Source organism: Pipistrellus hanaki (genome assembly GCF_964339955.1).
Source record: "Pipistrellus hanaki genome assembly, chromosome: 1".
In the NCBI taxonomy this organism is placed as follows: domain Eukaryota; kingdom Metazoa; phylum Chordata; class Mammalia; order Chiroptera; family Vespertilionidae; genus Pipistrellus; species Pipistrellus hanaki.
Window position 1 is genome coordinate 53124835 of NC_140503.1, and position 21196 is coordinate 53146030.

Genomic DNA, 21196 nt, shown 5'->3' on the forward strand with positions numbered 1-21196 from the left:
TGTGCCTGGCTTATTTCACTTAGCATAATGCTCTCCATCTCCATCCATGTTGTTGCAAATGGTAAGAACTGCTTCTTTTTTTACTGCAGTGTAGTATTCCATTATGTAGATGTACCACAGTTTTCTAATCCACTTATCTGCCATCTTGGTTTTTCTCCTCATTTTTTTGCATGTATCTGTCCAATTTTCCCAACACCATTTATTGAAGAGACTGTCTTGACTCCATTTAGAGTACATATGTCTTAAAGAGAGACTCCTTCCTGAGGAAACCAAGAAATCATGAAACATTTTTTCAGTATGGTATTTGGAGGATTTTTTCATATAAATATACAGTTTGTTCTTTTTCTTCAACATTAATCTAAAGTCCAAAATTGGCTTAAGTCCAGAGTGTTTGAGGCTAAAGATCTGCTGCTTCAGGAACCCTTGACCCTACTTCTTTCATGAAATTGAGGCTATGAAAGCCAAGCTTATTGCTGACCAAAGATACATTTTTACCATTTTTGCTCATCTTTACAAAATAACGAAGGTAAAATATTGCTTTCTAGTTTCTTTTGCATTAGCAATAGAACTTTTCTTCAATGAAAATTCCTGATACCTAGATGTAAAACAGCTATGGTTCCAAGCCCCAGGCTTCCTCTCCTCTTCACTCGAATGGCCTTGAGGAGCAACTGGGAACTCATTAAGGCTTTGCAGAGCATAGAATGAAAACCACAATAAAAATTCAAATTATAGAACATAAACTGTGCACCTATGGATGAGGACAATGGGGGGTGGGGAAAGGGCAGAGGGTGGGGTGGGAACCTGGTGGAGGGGGAAAAAATGAGGAACTTTTGTAATAATATGAATAAAGATTGATTTAAAAAAAAAAAAAGAAATGCAGTAAAATTAAAAAAAAAAAATTCAAATTATAATCCTGTTGTAAAAGATAGTTGTGTTGCTGAAATTGGCATAGCCATCATACTAGTGATTCAAAATTATATTTTGAAAGTGCACATTTAGTGAACAAATAGATTTATATGTACATTTTAACCTAAAATATATTTTCAGGTAGCATCCTTTCTAATAAAGAGGAAATATGCAAATTGACTGTCACACCATCACAAAATATGAAAGTGCCCATAGCCACAAGAAGGCAGCGCCCAATCTCCTCAGCCCTGCTGGAGTCCCATAGTCCTTTCAGCCCAGTCGTGGGCTGGAGGAAGTGGGGCTGAAGGGGTAGGGAGGGGGGAGAAGAAGGACAGAGACAGCAGGCACAAGGTATGGCTGGACCCACCCTCAGCCTCCCAGCCGCCTAGGGCCAGCCTGAGGCACAGGCAAGCCTCGGATGTTGGCTGCCCAGCCACCTAGGGCCAGCCCAAGGTGCAGGAAAGCCTCAGATGTCTACTGCCCAGCCGCCTAGGTCTGGCGCGAGGTGCAGGCAAGCCTCAGATCGTGGCTGCCCAGCTGTCCAGGGCTGCCCAGGGCTGCCCAGGGCTGCCCAAGGCTCAGGTAACCAGGGCCTGCCGAGGTTTATGTTGCCGAGGTTTATGTTGCCGGCGGTGGCAGTAGCAGAGGTGTGATGGGGATGCTACCGTCCCCTGATCGCCAGGTCACCTCCTGCCCCTGAGGGCTCCTAGACTGTGAGAGGGGGAAGGCCGGTCTGAGGGACCCCCCTTCCAGTGCATCCTCTAGTTTACTATATAAAGCAAAGTCATTCTTCTATTGTAGCTGAAAGTTTATTGAGATACAGTTGACATATAGCCCTGTATAATTTTATGTATGGCATAGTGATTTAACTTTCATATATTGTGAAATTATTACTACAATACAGAGCATAGTTTTTATATTATGTGGGTATGACAGTACTATGTGTCTAAAATACTTTTCATCTACTAATTTAAAAATTAAATTTTATATTGACCAATAATTTTTTTTCATAAATTATTCAATTATAAATAAATCCATGATATGTTTTATATATCATTATAACATAACTAGAGGCCTAATGCACGAAATTGTGCAAGGGGCTCAGGTCTTGAAGCCCCTGCTGTCTCGGCTGACCCTCGCAGCCCTGCCTTCATCTGGAAGGTCGCCCCAACATTCATTCTGCTGTTCTGTCTAATTAGTATATTAGTTCTTTATTATATAGTATTAATTGCTAGTTTTAATTTTTTTCTTTTTGTTTTCCAGTTTGCCAGAGTGTGGATACCTGATCCTGAGGAAGTTTGGAAGTCAGCAGAGCTGCTCAAAGATTACAAGCCAGGAGACAAAGTCCTCCTGCTTCACCTTGAGGAAGGAAAGGTAAGAATTTGGTTTTATTTGTTGTCATTGGCAAAAAGTGAAGGGAATTAAAAAGTTTTAAATTTTGAACTAATTTAATATTTTTATTTATTAAATTGATTACAAATAGCAAAATGGAAAACTCAAATTTCTATTCCAATGGGTTAGTAAAAATAGCAAATACTTTAAAAATTTATTATTTTTGTCTATGAATTGATTATTACTAGATTTATATTCACACTAGAGGCCCGCTGCATGAAATTCATGAACTGGCATGAGGGGTGTCCCTCAGCCCAGCTTGCACCCTCTCCAATCTGTAACCCCTTGGGGAATGTCTAACTGCGGTTTATGTCCGATTCTCAGGGCCTGAAATATTGGGTAGGCAACTAAGTAATTGCGGATTTTTTAAAGAAAAACAATTTTTTCATGGAACTAAATAACTTTATTCTGTAATGTATTGCCCATTTTTATCAATGACCTTTTGCCATCTTTCAGGCAGCATCATAACTGGCAGCATCATAACAGGCAGCATCATAAAAACTTCTGGTTTTTATTAGCAAAAAACTGAATCAGGTACGATTTGGCATCATCATCATTATTGAAATTTTTACCATTCAAGGAGTTTTGTAAAGATCGAAACAAAAAGTAATCAGATGGTGCAAGGTCAGGACTATATGGTGGATGTGGCAAAACATCCCAACCAAGCTCCATTAATTTTTGCCGAGTGACCAAAGATGTGTGTGGCCTTGCATTGTCATGATGGAATACAACACCTTTTCGATTTGTCAATTCGGGCCGCTTTTCTTCAACTGCATTGTTTAATTTCGTTAGTTGTTCAATGTAGACATCAGAATTGATCGTTCGGTTGGGTGGTAAGAGTTCAAAGTAGACAATTCCTTTGTAATCCCACCAAACTGATAACAAAACCTTCTTTTGATGAATCTCAGCTTTTGATGTTGTTTGAGTTGGTTCACCTGGCCTGCTCCACGATCTTTTCCGCTTGATATTGTTGTAAACAACCCATTTTTCATCGCCAGTTATCAGTCATTTTAAAAATGGATCATTTTCATTACGTTTCTTTAGCAAATCGCAGCTGCTAATGCGTTGCGTTAACTGTGATTCTTTCAGTTCGTGAGGAACCCATGTATGGAGTTTTTGAACATAGCCAAGTTGTTTTAAGTGATTTTCAATGCATGTATGTGATACATGAAGCTTCTCTGCAATCTCACGTGTTGTACTGTGACAGTCCGAATTGATTATTGCTTTGATTAGGGCGTCATCAACTTCAACTGGACTACCAGAGCGTTTTTCATCTTTGAGTGAAAAATCACCAGAACGAAATTTGGCAAACCATTTTTGACACTGCCGTTCTTTTAAGGCTTCGTCACCATAAACAGCACATAACTTTTTATGAGCTTGTGATGCGTTTTTCCCTTTGAGGAAATAAAAAAGCAAAATATGATGAAAATGTTCCTTTTGATTTTCCATTTTTCAACGAACGCCAAACAAAAACTACAAAACAGATCAAAAAACTTTTTTTACTGATTAACAGCTGAATAGCCAACTATCAAATAACAAAATGTGTTTTACATTTGTACTACGTCTGCAAACCTAAAAATTCAACTGAAGCCATATATGTGTGAAACCCGCAATTACTTAGCTGCCGACCCAATATAAATCTTTTTGTTCATCCTGAGGATCAGGCCTAAACCAGCAATCAGACATCCCTCTCACAATCTGGGACTGCTGGCTCCCAATTGCTTGCCTGCCTGCTAGCCTGATAACTCCCTAACCACTCCCTGACAGCCTGATTGACACCTACTGCTTCCCTACTGACCCGATTGCCCCCAACTGCCCTCCGCTGCTGGCCTGATTGCCCCCAACTACCCTCCCCTGCTGGCCCTGTTACCCCCAACTGCCTTCCCCTGCTGGCCCTGTCACCCCCAACTGCCTTTCCCTGCTGGCTCGGTTGCCCCTAACTGCCCTACCCTGCAGGCCTGCTCCCCCACAACTGCCTTCCCCTACAGGCCTGGTTGTCTCCAAGTGCCTTCCCTGCAGGCCTGGTTGCCCCTGACTACCCTTTCCTGCTGGCCTGGTCCCCCCAACTACCCTTCCCTGCAGGCCTGGTCTTCTCCCCACCCCCACCAACTGCCCTCCCCTGCCAGCCTGATCACCCCAAACTATCCTCCCCTGTTGGCCTGGTCTCCCCTAACTGCCCTCCCCTCTTTGGCTGATTGCCCACTACTACCCTCCCCTGCCGGCCATCTTGTGGTGGCCATCTTTGACCACATGAGGTGACCATCTTGTGTGAGGGCGTGAGGGTCAATTTGCATATTACATATTTATTATATAGGATATAATTCTTAAAAATATGCATTTGTTTATCTGTATTTTGTTTAGGCTAGCATTAAAATGCCCGGCTGACATGGCTCAGCTAGTTGAATTTCGTCTCATGCACCTGAAGGTCACTGGTTCAATTCCCAGTCAGGTTGTGGGTTTGATCCCCTGTCAGGAAGCATACAGAAGGCTACTGATCAATGCTTCTCTCACACTGATGTTTCTCTCTCCCCGCCCTTCCTCTCTCTAAGCATGTCCTCATATAAGGATTAAAAGATAGAAAAAATGTTTTGATATTAACTAACATTTCATATCATCTAAGGAGCCATTTGGTATTTGCTGGAACTAATTATTTGAAAAATTTTACTGATAAGTTAGTGAGTATAAACACTTTACTCATGACTAGAAATATTTAAAACCAATTATGTCTCTATATTTCCCTGTCTGCATGTGCTGTATGAGTGGATTTGTTTTAGTGGTACTCCTTTTAATCTTTTCACTGCATTTGACAGGCCACATCACACTTTCTTCTTAAAAACCTTTGTGACATTAATTTCCTTTAAACAAGGAAACTGTATAAATATATGAAAAGTTAAGTAAAATAAAACTATATAGAACAGTTCAACACCACTAAGATGTGAAAAGGTTAGTTTATGATTAACTACCAAATGAATAATACTCTCCTGACAGTTAACATGTATTGAGCACTTAGTAAGTGCTTTATCTGCTGTAACTCATTCAATCCTCACAACAAGCCTATGAGATGAGGCTTTTATTATTACCACTTTATGGAGGAAGAGACTGAGGCTCCGAGAGTTTAAGACTTGCTCAGGGTTATATAGATATTAAAGTATGAAGCTGGGATTTAAAGCCAGGAAACAACAGTAGAACAGAGTGGGAATGATCAGAGGGCTGGGGAAGGTAAGGGGTCAGGGAGGCATTCTCTGAAGAATGAGTAGACAAGGGGAGTGCATTTTAGGGATCCAGAAAAGCCAGGCAAAGGCAGGGAGTCATGCATAGCATTGTGTGTTTGGGGAGCTACCCAAGTTCCATGTTGTTGGGATGTAAATGAGAGTACAGGACCAGCAAGGGAGAGGATGTAAAGTGAGAGTACAAGACCAGCAAGATCATAGAAGGCCTGGTGTTCTTCCTAAAACTCTTGGGCTTCAACTAGTATGCTACGATGAGTGACTATAATATTTCTAAACAGAGGAAGGGTGCCAGTTGTGTTTTAGGAAGGACTCATTGGTGGCAGCATGCAGGATAAATTTCAGAGAGCAACACAGAGGTAAGGAGATTAGTTGGGGAGATGGCAGGGAAGAATTAGGAGAAATTAGGAGAACCTTGAATGCCAAACTAAGGAATTAACTATTCAGCATTTATTGATCACCTATTGTCTGTTAGGTACACATTAGGCACTTTGGGCTATATTTTCTTATGTTAATTCTTACAGCAATGCTGTGGGTCAGTGGTTGGTTTTATGACTATTTTCCAGATAAGGAAGCCAATGATCAGAGACATTAAGTAGTTCTGCCCGAGATCACACTGCTGGAAGTGGCTTTTGTGTATTGTAGGGGCCAGTGCAAGGGCCAGTCACTTTTGGGGAAGGACATTATCTATAATAATAAAAGCATAATATGCTAGTTAGACCGGACGACCTTCCAGATGAAGCCGAGGCTGCAAGGGAAGCCTGCCAATGGCCAGAGGGAAGCCTAGGTCCCAGGTGCCAAAGGGAAGCCAGTGCCCGCAGCCTGGGGGGGAGAAAAGCCTTCTCTTATATGAATTTTGTGCATCAGGCTCTAGTACCCCAATAATTGGCAGAGAGGTAGAATGGCAGGTTATAAAATTTCCTCTCCAGTTAGCATCATTTTAAACAGATTGGAATATATGACCTCGGTATATCTCATCAGTATTAAGTGACTTTTGAACAAAACCAGCTTGTCCTTCCCTACAACTAAATTGCATTTTCCCCCTGATTCACTTGTCATGTTATTTGCCCTTAATACCTAGTTGAGTTACAGTTTCCATGCTTGGCTTTGCCATAAAGTCATATTCTCTTAGTTTTAAGTGAGTAAGTACTTCTTAACTTTGAGGCCAAGCACCTCTTTAAAAATCAAATGAAAGCTATGGACTATCTTTCAAAAAAGTACATATATGATAAAGCTGATTTCAAGGTATTCTTTGACCCCTTGGGGTTCAGTGTTTTGAAGCATTTACCACGTACCAGGCATTGCCTCATTTAATTTTTACCGCACCCCTGTAAGCAGTTTCTATTGTGCCCTTTTTTACAAATGAAGGATTAAGGTTAGACAACACACCCAAGACCACAAAAGAATTAAGTACTAGTTTTAGAATTTGAACCCAGGTCGATCTCACTCTAGAGTCAAACTCTTAACCACTGTTTTATACTGCCTTTTACATCATAGATGAAGATAAGAAAAAACACACCACACACCTTGAATAAAGATTGAAAACTTATGCTCCAGTAACTGGGTAAAAATGTCTAGGCTCAAACTATATAAGCAAAAATTGTTAATATATATGAATACATCTAGTGAATGAAGAAGATTCTCCTTATTTTTTAAATTTTTTATTTTTTGCCATTTGCATTGTTTCTTATTTTGGAAGGTGCTAAGAAAATAATGAATTTAATAGCTGAGAAGCAAATAGGAATAGGAAATAAGCAAAATGCAACGGGCCTATTTCACATTTACTGTCATGATTTATCCAGATGTTGTATCTTGTGCATTTTCAGGATTTGGAATATCGTCTGGATCCAAAGACCAAGGAACTGCCTCACTTAAGAAACCCTGACATTCTTGTGGGTGAAAATGACCTCACAGCCCTCAGCTATCTTCATGAGCCTGCTGTGCTCCACAATCTCAGAGTCCGCTTTATTGACTCTAAACTTATTTATACGTATTGTGGTGAGTGTACCTTGCTGTCCTCTTTCCTCTAATGGCCTTGGTCATGGAAATATGGCGATGGGGAAGACTGTGATTGGATTTTCTCTTAGAGACAATTACACTTCAGAGTTATCAAAAAGATTTACCAATGCTCATAGCTAGCTGTACTTTAATTTTTGTCAAAAATAAAAAGAACTGGGTCCTTCTTTTGGATCCTCCCACCCCCCAGAATTTAGATGCCAAATTTAATGCCAATTTGCCAGTTATTTTCATCTCTTTTAAAAACACAAAGAGTAAATGTCCAAAGACTTATCTTTAGGGCTGGTTCAGGAAGTTTAGTGTCTTTCTCAATTACTTAGAAATGCAGGACTGACTTGATTTGTAGTGCTTGCCTAGGCTCTTGCTCTCTCTCTCTTTTTTTTTTTTTTACTTTATTTTTAAATTTAATAAATCTTTATTGCTCAGATTATTACAATTGTTTCTCCTTTCTCTCCCCCCCCCCATAGCTCCCTTCCACCCAGTTCCCACCCCACCCTCTGCCCTTACCTCCACCCCCCATTGTTTTCATCTGTAGGTGTACTATTTTATTCCAGTCTCTTCCTGCACCCCCACACCCCTTTTCCCCTGATAATTATCAATCCACTCCCTCTCTTTGCCCCTGATTCTATTATATTCACCAGTTTATTCTGTTCCTCAGATTTTTAACATGATTTTCAGATCCACTGAGGTAGGGAGACACTCGCGTGCAGAGAGGAAGGGTGGCAGAGTGCTTGGCTGGCGGGAAGGGAAAGGAAGTCCCCCACTGCACTGAACCCCAGTTCTGACGGCACTTAACCCCAACCCCGCCCGAACCCCGTGGACCCAGATTCATACGGGTGGAGTCTGGACTGTAGAGAAAGGCACCCGGAGGCTGGGAGATGCGGGGCAGCCGGCAGCGTCTCCCTGCCTCAGTGCCTCTCTCCTTCTTTCTAGTTGTAGATTTTTCTACTCAGCCAGCTTTCCTGTAGTTTTGGGTGATGTCCCTTCTGTCTTTCAGTTGTTTTGAAATTGTTGTGCAAGGCGGCAGCTTAGGTGCTTGGTTTCTCCTCTTGCTCCTTATAGTATTGGCTGCCAAGGACCCAGCTTAGAATTCTTTTTATGTCTCTTAGAAATTAAGCATGTTCATGTATGTAAATTTTTGTTTCTTTCCCTCTTTCCTTCTTTTTTCTCTCTTTCTCTAAATTTTGTTTTGTTAATCCTCGCCCAAGGATATTTTTCCATTGGTTTTTTGTTTTTTTTTTAGAAAAAGTGGAAAGGACAGGGAGAGACACACAGAGAGAAACATTGATGTGAGAGAGACACATCAATTGGTTTTCTCCTACACATGCCCTGACCAGGGCCAGGGCCAGGGTTGGGACCTGCAATGGAGGTATATGCCCTTGACTGTAATTAAACCTGGGACTCTTCTCTCCATGTGCCGGTGCTCTATCCTCTGAGTCAAACCAGCTGGGGTTCTATTTTCTTCTTAACCTTTGTTTTCTCTCTCATCCCTGCCTCTTTTTTCTTGACTTCCTATCTTTCTTTCACTAACCGTTCTCCTCTGAGACTCAGATCTGAGTTTTCTATTAGTTTCCTTCTATTTGCTTGGGATACCCAAACAGTGGTGACCATTTCTTCATTACTGTGCTGTTTGGGACAGGAATAGATATCTTTTCTTTTAAAAATAATTTATGCCTTTTATATTCTTGATATTAACTCCCTTTCTTCCTTGTGTATTAACTGAATTTTTTTTTATTTTACTTTAATTTTTTTTGCACATGTGTTACCTTCTTGATGAAGCCTTCCCTGCCCTACCCTCCCATCTAAGTCATAAACTCCTTGTCTCCTCTTTAGTATCTATCTTCCTTTTCTGTTTAATTTTTCTCCTTTTCCTCACTACTACTATCTAACCTATAATATGCATTTTTTCTTATTTATCTTGTGAATTGTTTGAATTTCCCTCTAGAATATAAGGTCAATGAGGATAAAAAGATTTCTTTTTTTGTTTGTTTTTTGCTTAGTTTTTTTGTTTACTGCTATAAGTCTAGAACTTAGACTTGAAACATAAATGGAGCAGAAAAAATATTTGTTGAATGAATGACTTAATATACACCTACAGTAAAAGTTAAGGAAATACAAAAAAGGTATAAAAATAGAAAAGCATTACATATAACTCATCATTAAAAGTAACAATATTTTTTGGTTTATGTGTGTATATGTGAGAGTATAAATAGTTATAAAATGGGAGTCAGTCTCTATATAGTGCATCATGTTTTCCTATGACTTTTAATATTCTTTAAAAATATGATTGTTTGTAGCATGATAGTGGGTTATATGGCTGTAACAAAATTATTTAATCACTCTATCATATATTTTGTTTTCACTTTTTACTGTTATGAATAACATTTTGATAAATATCTTTATTTAAAGAAAAACAGTCTTGCATGAATCTCTGATTATTTCATTTGAAGTGGAATTTTTGGTTTAAACATTATAAAAATACTTAAAGTTGTTTTAACATTGTCCCAATTGTCATTATTTTAAATAACCTAGTTCATTGTTTAATTAGTACTATATTTAGGAGTAGGTAAAATGGGTTTGGAGACAAAAGCTGTGTCATATTTTAATTCTTACCAATTTGTTCAATATAAACTGAAATGGAAATTTGTGTTAGCTGTGATTCTCAGTTAACCAAGTTTAGTATGCTCATTAGGATATCAATGATTTCTTCTTTTGCTTTTTCTCCCCTTTCTCCAGGTATAGTCCTAGTAGCTATAAATCCTTATGAACAGCTGCCTATTTATGGAGAAGATATTATAAATGCATACAGTGGTCAGAACATGGGTGATATGGATCCACATATCTTTGCAGTAGCTGAAGAAGCGTACAAGCAAATGGCCAGGTTGGTGGAAGCTCTATTTATTATTTAATGACTCTTATTAGATGTGATAACTTCTTCATTGCTGAGTCACAGATATTTTAAAATACAGTGAAAGGCAGCTTATAAATTTTTTTTTTTTCTGGAGCATTTTTTTATTTTTATTTTTTTTAAATTATTTTTTTCTTCTTTAAATGAATCTTTATTGTTCATATTATTACAAATGTTCCTCATTCCCCCCCTTCCCATCCTCCATTGCTCCACCAGGTTCCCACCCCACCCTCTGCCCTTTCCCCACCCCCATTGTCCTCATCCATAGGTGCACAGTTTATGTTCAGTCTCTTCCCACTCCACCCTATCCCCTTTTTCCCTGAGAATCGTCAGTCCACTCCCCTACAATACCTCTGATTCTATTATATTCACCAGTTAATATTGTTCATGAGATTTTTTTTTAATTCCCTTGGTTTTTAGATTCACTTGTTGATAGCTACGTATTTGTTGTTCATAGTTTTTATCTTTATTTACTTTCTCTTCCGAAAGAACCCCCTTCAGCAATTCATATAATTCTGGTTTGGTGGTGATGAACTCCTTTAGCTTTTTTTTATTAGTGAAGCTCTTTATCTGTCCTTCGATTCTGAGTGATAGCTTTGCTGGGTAGATTATTTTTGGCTGTAGGTTCTTGCTATTCATCACCTTGAATATTTCTTGCCATTTCCGTCTGGCCTGCATGGTTTCTGTTGAGAAATCAGCTGACAATCGTATCGGTGCTCCTTTTTAGGTAACTACCTGCTTTGCTCTTGCTGCTTTTAATATTCTCTCTTTGTCTTTTGCTCTTGGAATTTTAATTATGATGTGTCTTGGTGTGGTCTTCTTTGGATTCCTTTTGTTTGGAGTTCTGTGTGCTTCCTGGACTTGTAAGTCTAATTCCTTCACCAGGTGGGGGAAGTTTTCTGTCACTATTTCTTTCAGTATGTTTTCAATATCTTGCTCTCTCTCATCTTCTAGGACCCCCATAATTCTGATGTTGGTTCGCTTGAAGTTGTCCCAGAGATTTCTTACATTATCTTCAACTTTCTGGATTCTCTTGCCTTCTTGCTTCTGTGGAGGAGTGTCTTCTGGCTCTTAATGTTCCAAATCTTTGACTTGATTCTTGCAATCTTCCATTCTGTTTTTAGGATTCTGTATAATATTTTTTATTTCAGACAATATATTCTTTATTTCTTGTTGATTCCTTATTAGTTCTTGTTGATCCCTTATTAGTTCTTGTTGATCCCTTTTCATCTCCTCATAGGTCTTGTCGACCTTTTCTAGGAAATTCTTGAAAAACCTTATAAGCGTGGTTTTGAACTCTATATCCAGTCTCTTCTTTTCCTCCATTTCTTTTGTTTGTGCTCTATTTCCTTGTCTTGGCATTTTCACAGCTTCCCTTAGTTGGTAGGGTGGCTTTGTGTGCTAAGGTGTCCTATATGTTTCAGTGAGTCAGCCTCCCAGTTACCTGAGGTGGACAGTCTTGGTGTAGCCCTTTGTGGGCTGTGTGTGCAGTCTTGTTGTTAAGCCTTGCTTGTTGTTGGTATCACTGGGAAGCGTTGATCTCCAAGCCAATTGGCTATGAGGATCGGAAGTGTCTCCCCCGCCTCATCAAAGTGGAATACAGAAACCCTCCTAACTGAGATACATGTTTTTTTTTTTTTTTTTTTTTTTTTTTTTTTTTTTTTTTTTTTTTTTTTTTTTTAATGAGGGATCAAATGAAGGGAGAAATCATTGGATTGATTGCCTACAAAAAGGTAAAACTAGTCCAGTCAGTGTGGCTCAGTGGTTGAGCATCAACTCATGAACCAAGAGGTCCCTGATTTAGTTCCCAGCCTGGGCAAATGCCCAGGTTGCAGGCTTGATCCCCAGTGGGGAACAGGCAGGAGGCAACCAATCGATGATGTCTCTCCCTGGATGTTTCTATCCCTCTACCTTCCTCTCTTTCTCTTTCTCTCTAAAAAATTTATGTAAGCATGTTTTAAAAAAAAAAAAAAAAGTAAAAATAGGGCCCTAACCAGTTTGTCTCAGTGGATAGAGCATCAGCCTGTGGACTGAAGGGTCCCAGGTTCGATTCCAGTCAAGTGCATGTACCTTGGTTGCAGGCCCATCCCTGTAGGGAGTGTGCAGGAGGCAGCTGATTGATGTTTCTAACTCTCTATCCCATTCCCTTCATCTCTGTTTAAAAAAAAAAAAAAAATATATATATATATATATATATATATATATATATATATATATATATATTTTATAGTAAAGCAAAACCTAGTGTGTGTGTGTGTATATATATATATATGTGTGTGTGTGTATATATATATATATATATATATATATATATATTAAAACTAGGTTTTGTTTCATGGAGCATGTTCACTTATAAGCTAAAAATTAGACCCAGGTACTTGTACACTTTATCAGGGTAGGTGGCAACACTCAGTGGGTGATTATCAGAAAGTAAATATCACCATGGGTGGATATATGAAATTGTGTTCTGCATGAGTCAGGTCTGTGGTTGCATTGCTTCGTTTCCTCATTAATGACCTGGATGTGAATTGAAAGTGTGTTCATTACTTTTACAGAGGACAAGTTGCTGGTATTGGGAGATATGAATAGTATTCACTGTGCTCATGATAAACTAGAGAGTTTATATTTTTAAAGGGTAAAGTTTAGAAGGAAAAATCTATAAAATAATACACTTGATACTAAACGAAAATTTAGTAAATATAAGGAAAGGCTGGAGACCAAAGGGATATAGATACTAAACAGATATAGATACTGAGGACCATAGATGGAAAATAAACTAAAGCACAAAACCTCTCTTAGAGTGAATATTGTATTCATTAATCATTTTTTCCTGGGGTCTTGAGTGCCTCCACATAGTTTAATTCTCAGTTCTTTTTCTCACACAATCTGGTTTATACTAATAACTATATAAGAATCAATTTAGGCATCACCGCCTCTAGAAAACATTTCCTGATGTCCCCTTCTTACATATTCCGGAAATTCTGTGCCCTTCTTCCTAGTATCCTGCATAGACTTCTTTTCTAGCAATTATTCACTCTATTTTAACCTTGTACTTTCCACTCTCCTGCAATAAGCTACAACCCTAAGATCTTTTATCTTCATAAAGTGTTCAGCATTTGTGGCAGCTCGTTACTTGTTTTTGAATGAAAGAATAAAGCAATATTTTTAGGTGGGGCTTTTAGTTCACATAAGAGCCTCTGTGCCACCATTGATTGAAACAGGTCAGAAGAGCTCATCTCTACTCCAAGATACCAGTACTCAAGCCAATTAGAATCACTGTAGGGGCCCTTGAGAGGTCTGGCCACATCTGAAATTATAAGTCCCTAGAATGCTCCAGATTGATCTGTTCTTGATGAGGAGTGGAGAATCTTTCTTCCTTAATTTTTTTTTTTTTTTTTTAATTAGGCCCTTGAAGTGTGATATCTGCTATATCCCAAAAGAAAGAAGGTTCTATATGGACAAAAACACCCAAAGTATTATGAATAGTGATTGAACAGCTAATCAAAATTTTGTAGAATTATACATTTTTTTACACGAATATAACAATCAAGGTCACAGCTCAAATGGAAAATAAAAATTTTATCTCTGATGTTCTTGTCTGTTTTCTCCCTATCTTTATCATACCCTTGTTTTTCCCTTTGTATGTCGTTAATAGGTATTACACTTCTCCCTTCAGTGTCTCTACTGGGCTCTTCATTCTTGTCCTACTTTTTTGACATTTCTTCCTATGACTTTTCTTCCTAGAGCTAAAAAAAATTTTAAAGACTGTATTGTACTTATTTATAAAGATTACTGATTCCTGTTCTTAATTTAAAAGCAAGTCAGTGTATCTTACATTATTCTCTTTGTAGCCCTTTATTGTTCTCTTTGTAACCCCATCTTTAATTCAGGGGTTCTCCAGAGAAGAAATGTTGCCCATCTCATTTATGGCCATTCAAGACTCTGAGTATCTGTAGGCCTGCCCTGTTCTGGTTCCAAGAGTTTACCCTGGCAGAGTGCAGGCTGTGGCCAACCCAACATCTAAAAAAGCAACTACAAAGTTTGACTTTTAGATCACAGCACTTTAGCTTTTAAGAGGTCTTTAGATGCTATTTAATCTTAAAGATGAGAAAACCGTGACCCAGAGAGGTTACATAATTGCTCAACACCATGAAGCTGGTAAATGACAGAGTAGGACTGGAATCTGGATTCAGAGAAGTTTATATAATGGAAGAGTGGTGCTTATTTATTTATATATTGGAATGGTCTATGGGGCTTAGGAAAAAAAGAATTCTCTCTGCCAAAAAGTTAGGAATAATAAAGTAAGAAATAGCCCTCACTGGTGGTATTCAGTGGTTAGAGCGTTAGCCTGCAGACCAAAGGGTAGAGGGTTGGATTCTCGGTCAAGGGCACAAACCTGGGGTGTGGGTTAGTTCCGTGGTCACCATCAAGGATAGAGCATGTGGGAGGCAACTAGTCAATGTGTCTCACATTGATCTCTCTCTCCTTTCCTCCTCTCCTCTCCCTGCCTCCCTCCCGCACTTTCTCCCTTCCACTCTCTTTAAAAAATTGATGGAGAAATATCCTTGGGTGAGGATTAAAAAGGAAGGAAGGAAGGAGGGAGGGAAGGAAGGAAGGAATCCCTTTTAAGCAATTAAAAACTGTTAGCATTAATTAAAAAAATATTTTTGATTTCAGAGAGGAAGGAAGAGGAAGAGAGAGATACATCAATGATGAGAGAGAATCATTGATTGGCTGCCTCCTGCATGCCCCTCACTGGGGATTGAGCCCGAAACCCTTGACGGAATCGAACCTGGGACCCTTCAGTCCACAGGCTAATGCTCTATCCACCAAGCCAAATAGGTTCATATATATATATATATATATATATATATATATATATATATATATATATATATATATATATTTTTTTTTTTTTTTTTTTTTAGCGAGAGGAAGAGAGAGGGATAGAGAGTCAGAAACAGATGAGAGAGAGACATCGATCAGCTGCCTTTTGCACATACCCTACTGGAGATGTGCCTGCAACCAAGGTACATGCCCTTAACAAGAATCAAACCTGGAACTCTTCAGTCCTCAGGCCAACGCTCTATCCACTGAGCCAAACCGGTTTCGGCAACATTAATTTTTTAACTGGTGCTAGGGTTGTGTTATTTGTATTTTCTGATTCTGCCTTTGAGAGTTACTCTGTTTCTATGCTGATGAGATCTTAATGTTCTTCAGAATTGCTCTTTGAAGTAATACAGATATTACCTTTTATATAAAAAATAATAAAGTTCCTTAAAACATTCAAAAATTGTTGTTTATATGAATATAGGATTATGAATCATGGAAAAAATGTGTCTGGCACGTGATTGACATCAGAATGTATATGTGTATTTGTACAAATCTGATTTGTTTGAGCAATCCTTGATCTTATTGCCTTTAATATTTTTCTTCTTCATATTATAGGAAAGGGCTGTCTACATGGATTTTTAGTTTTGTTTTTTTTAATATACATTTTGTCATTAAAACATGAAATAAGTAGCTTTTCAAAGGCAGTGCAGTTTAGAATAGCCTTTCCATTAATATGTCCTTTCATCAGACTAGTGGCAGCTTCCTCGGCTTGTTTGCTATTAGAAGTGCTGGGAGAATTTTGTCAAGTTAGCTAGTACACAGGGTGTAGTGACAGAACTAATCATGCAAGAATCAGGAAAAGGTCATTTTTCTAATCATATTGTAGAAAGTAATCTGAGGACTGCTGATACAGTTTCTTTCTTTCTTTCTTTTTTTTTTTTTTTTTTTTTTTTACTGTTTTTTAATATATTGAAAAAGCTAAATTCTGAGAACTTTGTAATGACCAAAAGAAAGGACATTGTAATGATTTAAAGAAAGGACATTGGTTCCTTTTAGAACTATTTTACTAGTGATTCATCTTGAAATCAGCCATGAATGAAAAGAAGCCATGAGAGTATCCAGTATACTCTAGAAATTAAAATAAAAAGGAAATGAGATGGTGAGTATGACATTCAGGAAGTTTCACAAAAATGGAATTACATACAAGCTTGTTCTATAAGGACTGGATGTCCCTTAGTGTGTCATCAAGGTCCTCAATATGGGAGTCAGAGTTTCAGGAACAGCTGCTATGTGGTGCTGGTGTGTGATGTGAATTGCTTAATCAGGCATGTATTATACTCCTATTGTATTTTTTAAAGCCTGTGAAATAAGTCAGTGAACCTCATTTTCTCAAAGAAAAAAACCTTTTCCTTAGAAAAGTTCTAAATTTCTACTTTGGAAATTTATTACCAAGTACTGTTGATTACTACCATTTTGTATCTCTTAAACCATTTGTCTCTCTCAATAACAATCTTTGTTCATACTTGGACCTTTATCTCCATATTCCACATTGCTGCCAGAGTGAGTTTATTAACTGAGTTGTGTTATTTTCTGTTTAAAGCCCTGCAAAAGCACTCCATGACCTTTAGATAAACGTAAAATTCTTTAACATCTCACGTAAAGCCTTTATGACCCAGTTCTTACTAACTTATGCAGCCTTATCTGTCATCAATCCATGTTCCAGCCAAAGTTAGTTTACCCACTTTTCTCTAACTTCTCATGTATCTGAGCTTTCATTTATGTTACCTCCTTTCCCTGAAATGTTTCCTTCCTAACTTTCTCATCCCTTACTTGTTTTCTCCTATTCCTCCTTTCTAGACCTTGCTCAGGTATCTTCTCCAGGGAGTCTTCCTTGATCATATATTATAATCTTGAAATAAACAGTAGTCTGTTTTTCCTATTAAACAATCAGTCACTAGAGGATGCAGATCATGGTTTATGTAAATTATATTTGTAGGATTTAGTAAAATGTTAGTCAACTAGTAGGTGTTTGATAAGTATTAATATTTGTCGGATAAATAAATCTCTTACAAGATAAAAAGATCACCTTCTGTAGTGTAATAACCTCCCCCGTTTGTGGCCTTGTAGGATAGTTCCACCAAAAACTTTTGAAGCCATCTTGTCTTTGTAAATTAAGGGTACAATTGATACCACCTTTATGTATTTGCTTAGTTGTTTTTGTTTTGTTTTTTTGAAAGTTTTCAACTTTTTTTCAGAATTTGGTATGACAGGCATTTCTTACATGTAGCCATCTAGGCAGATCAATCCTTTGCAGCTGTTGTCATAATCAATATAAGTATCTAATGTCATATTAATCCAGCAGTGAGGCCCCACTGATCCCGCAGGTGGGCAGAGTCTTTGCTTGGCTTCACCATATTCTGGTTATTTTGAACACATAGATATAGCTTGGGGAACAATTGGTGGTATAAAGGACATAGTTATCCTTAATGAAACATGACAGAAGAACGAAAGTGTTGCTTTTAGGAAGAGTTCCACAAAATATATATCCCATTTGTATTTTTGGTGGATATGATAAAAATTTTAGCCAAGTCTATCAATATTTCACAATTCCCAGATGCAAAAGTAAAGACATTATAATTTTCTACAAAAACCTTTTTTGTAGGCAGCTATCAAAGTCAATTTAACTTTTTCCTCTGTGTCAGTGGCTTTCTAATGGTGAAAAAAATGGAATGGGAGAGTATATGCATTTTAGATATATAAATAATTGTGTGAGAGTCATAGATTTCTGTGGATAAGAAAGTTTTCTATATTATTGACCAAGCATGTATTTTTGCTTAACTCCACTTGCTTTCTAGCTTGAAAATTATTAATATCTACATATGTTTATTTTCATTAATATTCATCAAAAGTACTTAAGTGGGGGGGGAGAGGGGGAAGAAGGCTTCTAGAGATCAGTCCAGATTATGGGATCTATAAGTATAGTTAAGCTAGGGGACACTTAACTTTCTGAACCCCAGTTCTCTCATCTGTCACATGACATCCAGAATGAGCATGAAACTGCATGAAGACATTGTGTACAATTCCTGGCACATAGCAGGTACTCAAAAATGTTACTTAGGATAAGATTTAATATAAGTCAGGCTGGTTCTAGTCATCTCTGTTTGCTCATCCCATTTATTTTCTTCTTGCTCAGTTATTTTGATGAATTAAAGCTGATGGCTGGCTTTGTCTCAGGATGTAGCATTTAATGCTCCTATCTTCGTTGAAATAATAGACAAAAATAGAAAAATTGATTTCTAGGCTTGGTTGTTCATTGAAATTCAATTTACTTATAGATAATACAGATTTATTGAGCATTTGTGATATGCCGTGTTCTGGACTAGGTGCTGGATATTAAAGATAAAGATGACATAGTTCCTTATCCCCAAAGAAATGATAGTCTTATGAGCAAGTTCATCACTTAGAGTTTTTGAGTTGTTGTGTGAATAAAGTAAAGAAATAATAATGACAGTATTTGAGTTCTGAGCTATCTGAACAAATAGGAGTGAGGATATTTTGTGGGAGACACTTCTTTATGAACTATCAGCTAGTAGACAATTTATCATTTTAATTAAATAGGATTTTTTAAAAAAATTTTTTCTAAATTTCTTTGTTATGACTCCTTTCTTTTTAGAGGTGTTAGACAATGGTACTGTAATGTACCAAAATGATTTTCTAGAAATAAAATAATGTTTGAGATATGTACACACACAAAAATTCAGAGATCCTTGATTTCAGATTTATCCTTAGATGTGATGTTCTCTAATTTAAAATTTGATATCTTCTCCCTCTCTGTTCCTTGCTAGTTTATAAGTAGTTATTTTTATTAGGAAATATCATTCTTAACTTCTTTCCCACATAGTTGCATGTATGAACCTATAGAAACTCACCATGCTCATTGATGGGAACACAGAGGAAATGTTAATTACATTCAGAAGTGGGTAGCCCTGTCAGTTACTCTTCTTTGTTTTACAGAGATGAACGAAATCAATCCATCATTGTAAGTGGAGAGTCTGGGGCAGGAAAAACAGTCTCAGCTAAGTATGCCATGCGATACTTTGCCACTGTAAGTGGTTCTGCCAGTGAAGCCAATGTTGAGGAAAAGGTCTTGGCCTCCAACCCCATCATGGAGGTAAGACAGCAGGCTTGCCTTCTTACTATATTCTCTTGTGAAAAAGATACAGCACATGTGAGAAAGTCTGGGATCTCCTACCCACTAAAAGTAGGAAAATACTTTTCCACATGTTAGTGAGAGATCTAGAAACAATAAATATTCAAGAAGTTAGATATTTTGAGTAAAATTCAGCAGTAGAGGAATTTACTTTATTTCATAATCCTGCATTTTCAACCTAGCATTGAATCGTTGCCTCTAAAGAGCTGGCAATGCTACTTCATTTCCTGAAGTTTCTTTCTCACAGTTAATTGACTCAAATCTATTGCTCCTTGTTCTGGAAGTATAAGTTATTAATTTCCCCTCAATCCTGGGTTCTTATTTAAGCTCCTTCCAAAATATAGGGTTTACTGAGTTCAAGCATGAATGAATTTCATTATTCCTTTGTTCGCATTTCATTTTCTGTACTTAGCCCAACCTGTTTATAAAATTTGAAATTTTTTTTTCCAGATTTGAACTATAAACTTAAATCATGATCTTGTAAACATTTTCCTTCATGTTTCTTTCAAGCATATCACACAATTTTAGGTTAGAAAAAGAAATTCAATAACTATACATTCTTGAGAAAGGAAGAACTTTTAAAAAGTGAAATATGTATATCAAGTAGAAAATGCATGTGCTAAAGAAAATGGACTTATTTATGTGAAAATTTTAGTATTTATAAGTAGAGAATTATCTGTCTGATATGATTCTAGGAAAGTTACATTTAAGTACTCCCATTAAATGGAGAAAAATAAGTCTTATTAAATGGAGAGAAATTAGTTTTCAGAAACAAATCTTTCTTATTAAAACTTAAATCAGCATATTTTATTCCTGTTTTTTTCTTTGTCAAGCCTTATTTGCCACCCAAACACAGATGGAGTTTAGAACTGGCCTGGTTCACCCGTGGTACAAGTGGTTTTTGCAATAATCAGTCCAGAGGTAATTGTGCCTGGTTTGCGGTGCTGTGTGTGACACTTCAGAACAGATGCTGTGACCCACTGCTTATAGGGCTGCCTCCTAGAACCACAGGACTTCTGTTCTGGGGGAAGTGAAGAGACCTCCTGGGCTGGGGGCACTGTGGAAAGAGAACTGGAAAAGTTTTCTGAAATAGCATGGACTGGAGGAAACAGAAGTTTGTGCCAGAAGAGAGTAGTAAAGGTTTTAAGCAACTATTAAGATTTTAAAGAATTTATGCTACAGCAGTGGGTGCTAGTAGTATTATTATTGGGGTATTTCAGTCTGTAGAGCCAGTTTTGGGATTTGGCTCAGGAAACAACAGGGCTACACTTCTTACCATTATTTTTACTGTTTTTGGTCATGACAGTGAATTCTTAGTATATGACAATATTATAGTTTAGGCCATTCTTAGTCCCTAATGTTAGAATATGCCAAAGTCTTCATTTTGATGGTATCAGGAAATCCCATCTTTCCTAGGCCTGGACCATGTAGTAATGTAAGTCTGGAATGAACTTGCTAAAATATGTCAAGTCGAATGAAATAGTTTATGACCTTGCTATATTCTCTTCAAAAAATAGCTACATTGGTTTTTCTGCAACAGATTTCAGTTGTGTTAATGGAGTGATATTAAAAATTTGGAATAGCCACAGAGACTAATTTTTAATATGCTTATATAAGAAATTTACCCTCTTTGCTAGGATGAAAAAAAAAAAAAGATTAAAGCCATCAGTTATGCTTAGATACTTCCATCTTTATTTTTGTTTA

General features: G+C 37.5%; 1 protein-coding gene across 4 annotated transcripts in view; it reads left to right on the plus strand.

The window, feature by feature from the left end:
• The window catches only part of MYO5A (myosin VA), a 182691-nt gene that overhangs the window by 59283 nt on the left and 102212 nt on the right, over window positions 1-21196 (plus strand). For all 4 annotated transcript variants that reach the window (XM_084894025.1, XM_084894026.1, XM_084894027.1 and 1 more), the window contains exons 2-5: window positions 2170-2280; window positions 7352-7523; window positions 10278-10422; window positions 19297-19453. In XM_084894025.1, the coding sequence (XP_084750151.1) occupies window positions 2170-2280; window positions 7352-7523; window positions 10278-10422; window positions 19297-19453 (585 nt within the window). The remainder of the gene's footprint in view (window positions 1-2169; window positions 2281-7351; window positions 7524-10277; window positions 10423-19296; window positions 19454-21196) is intronic.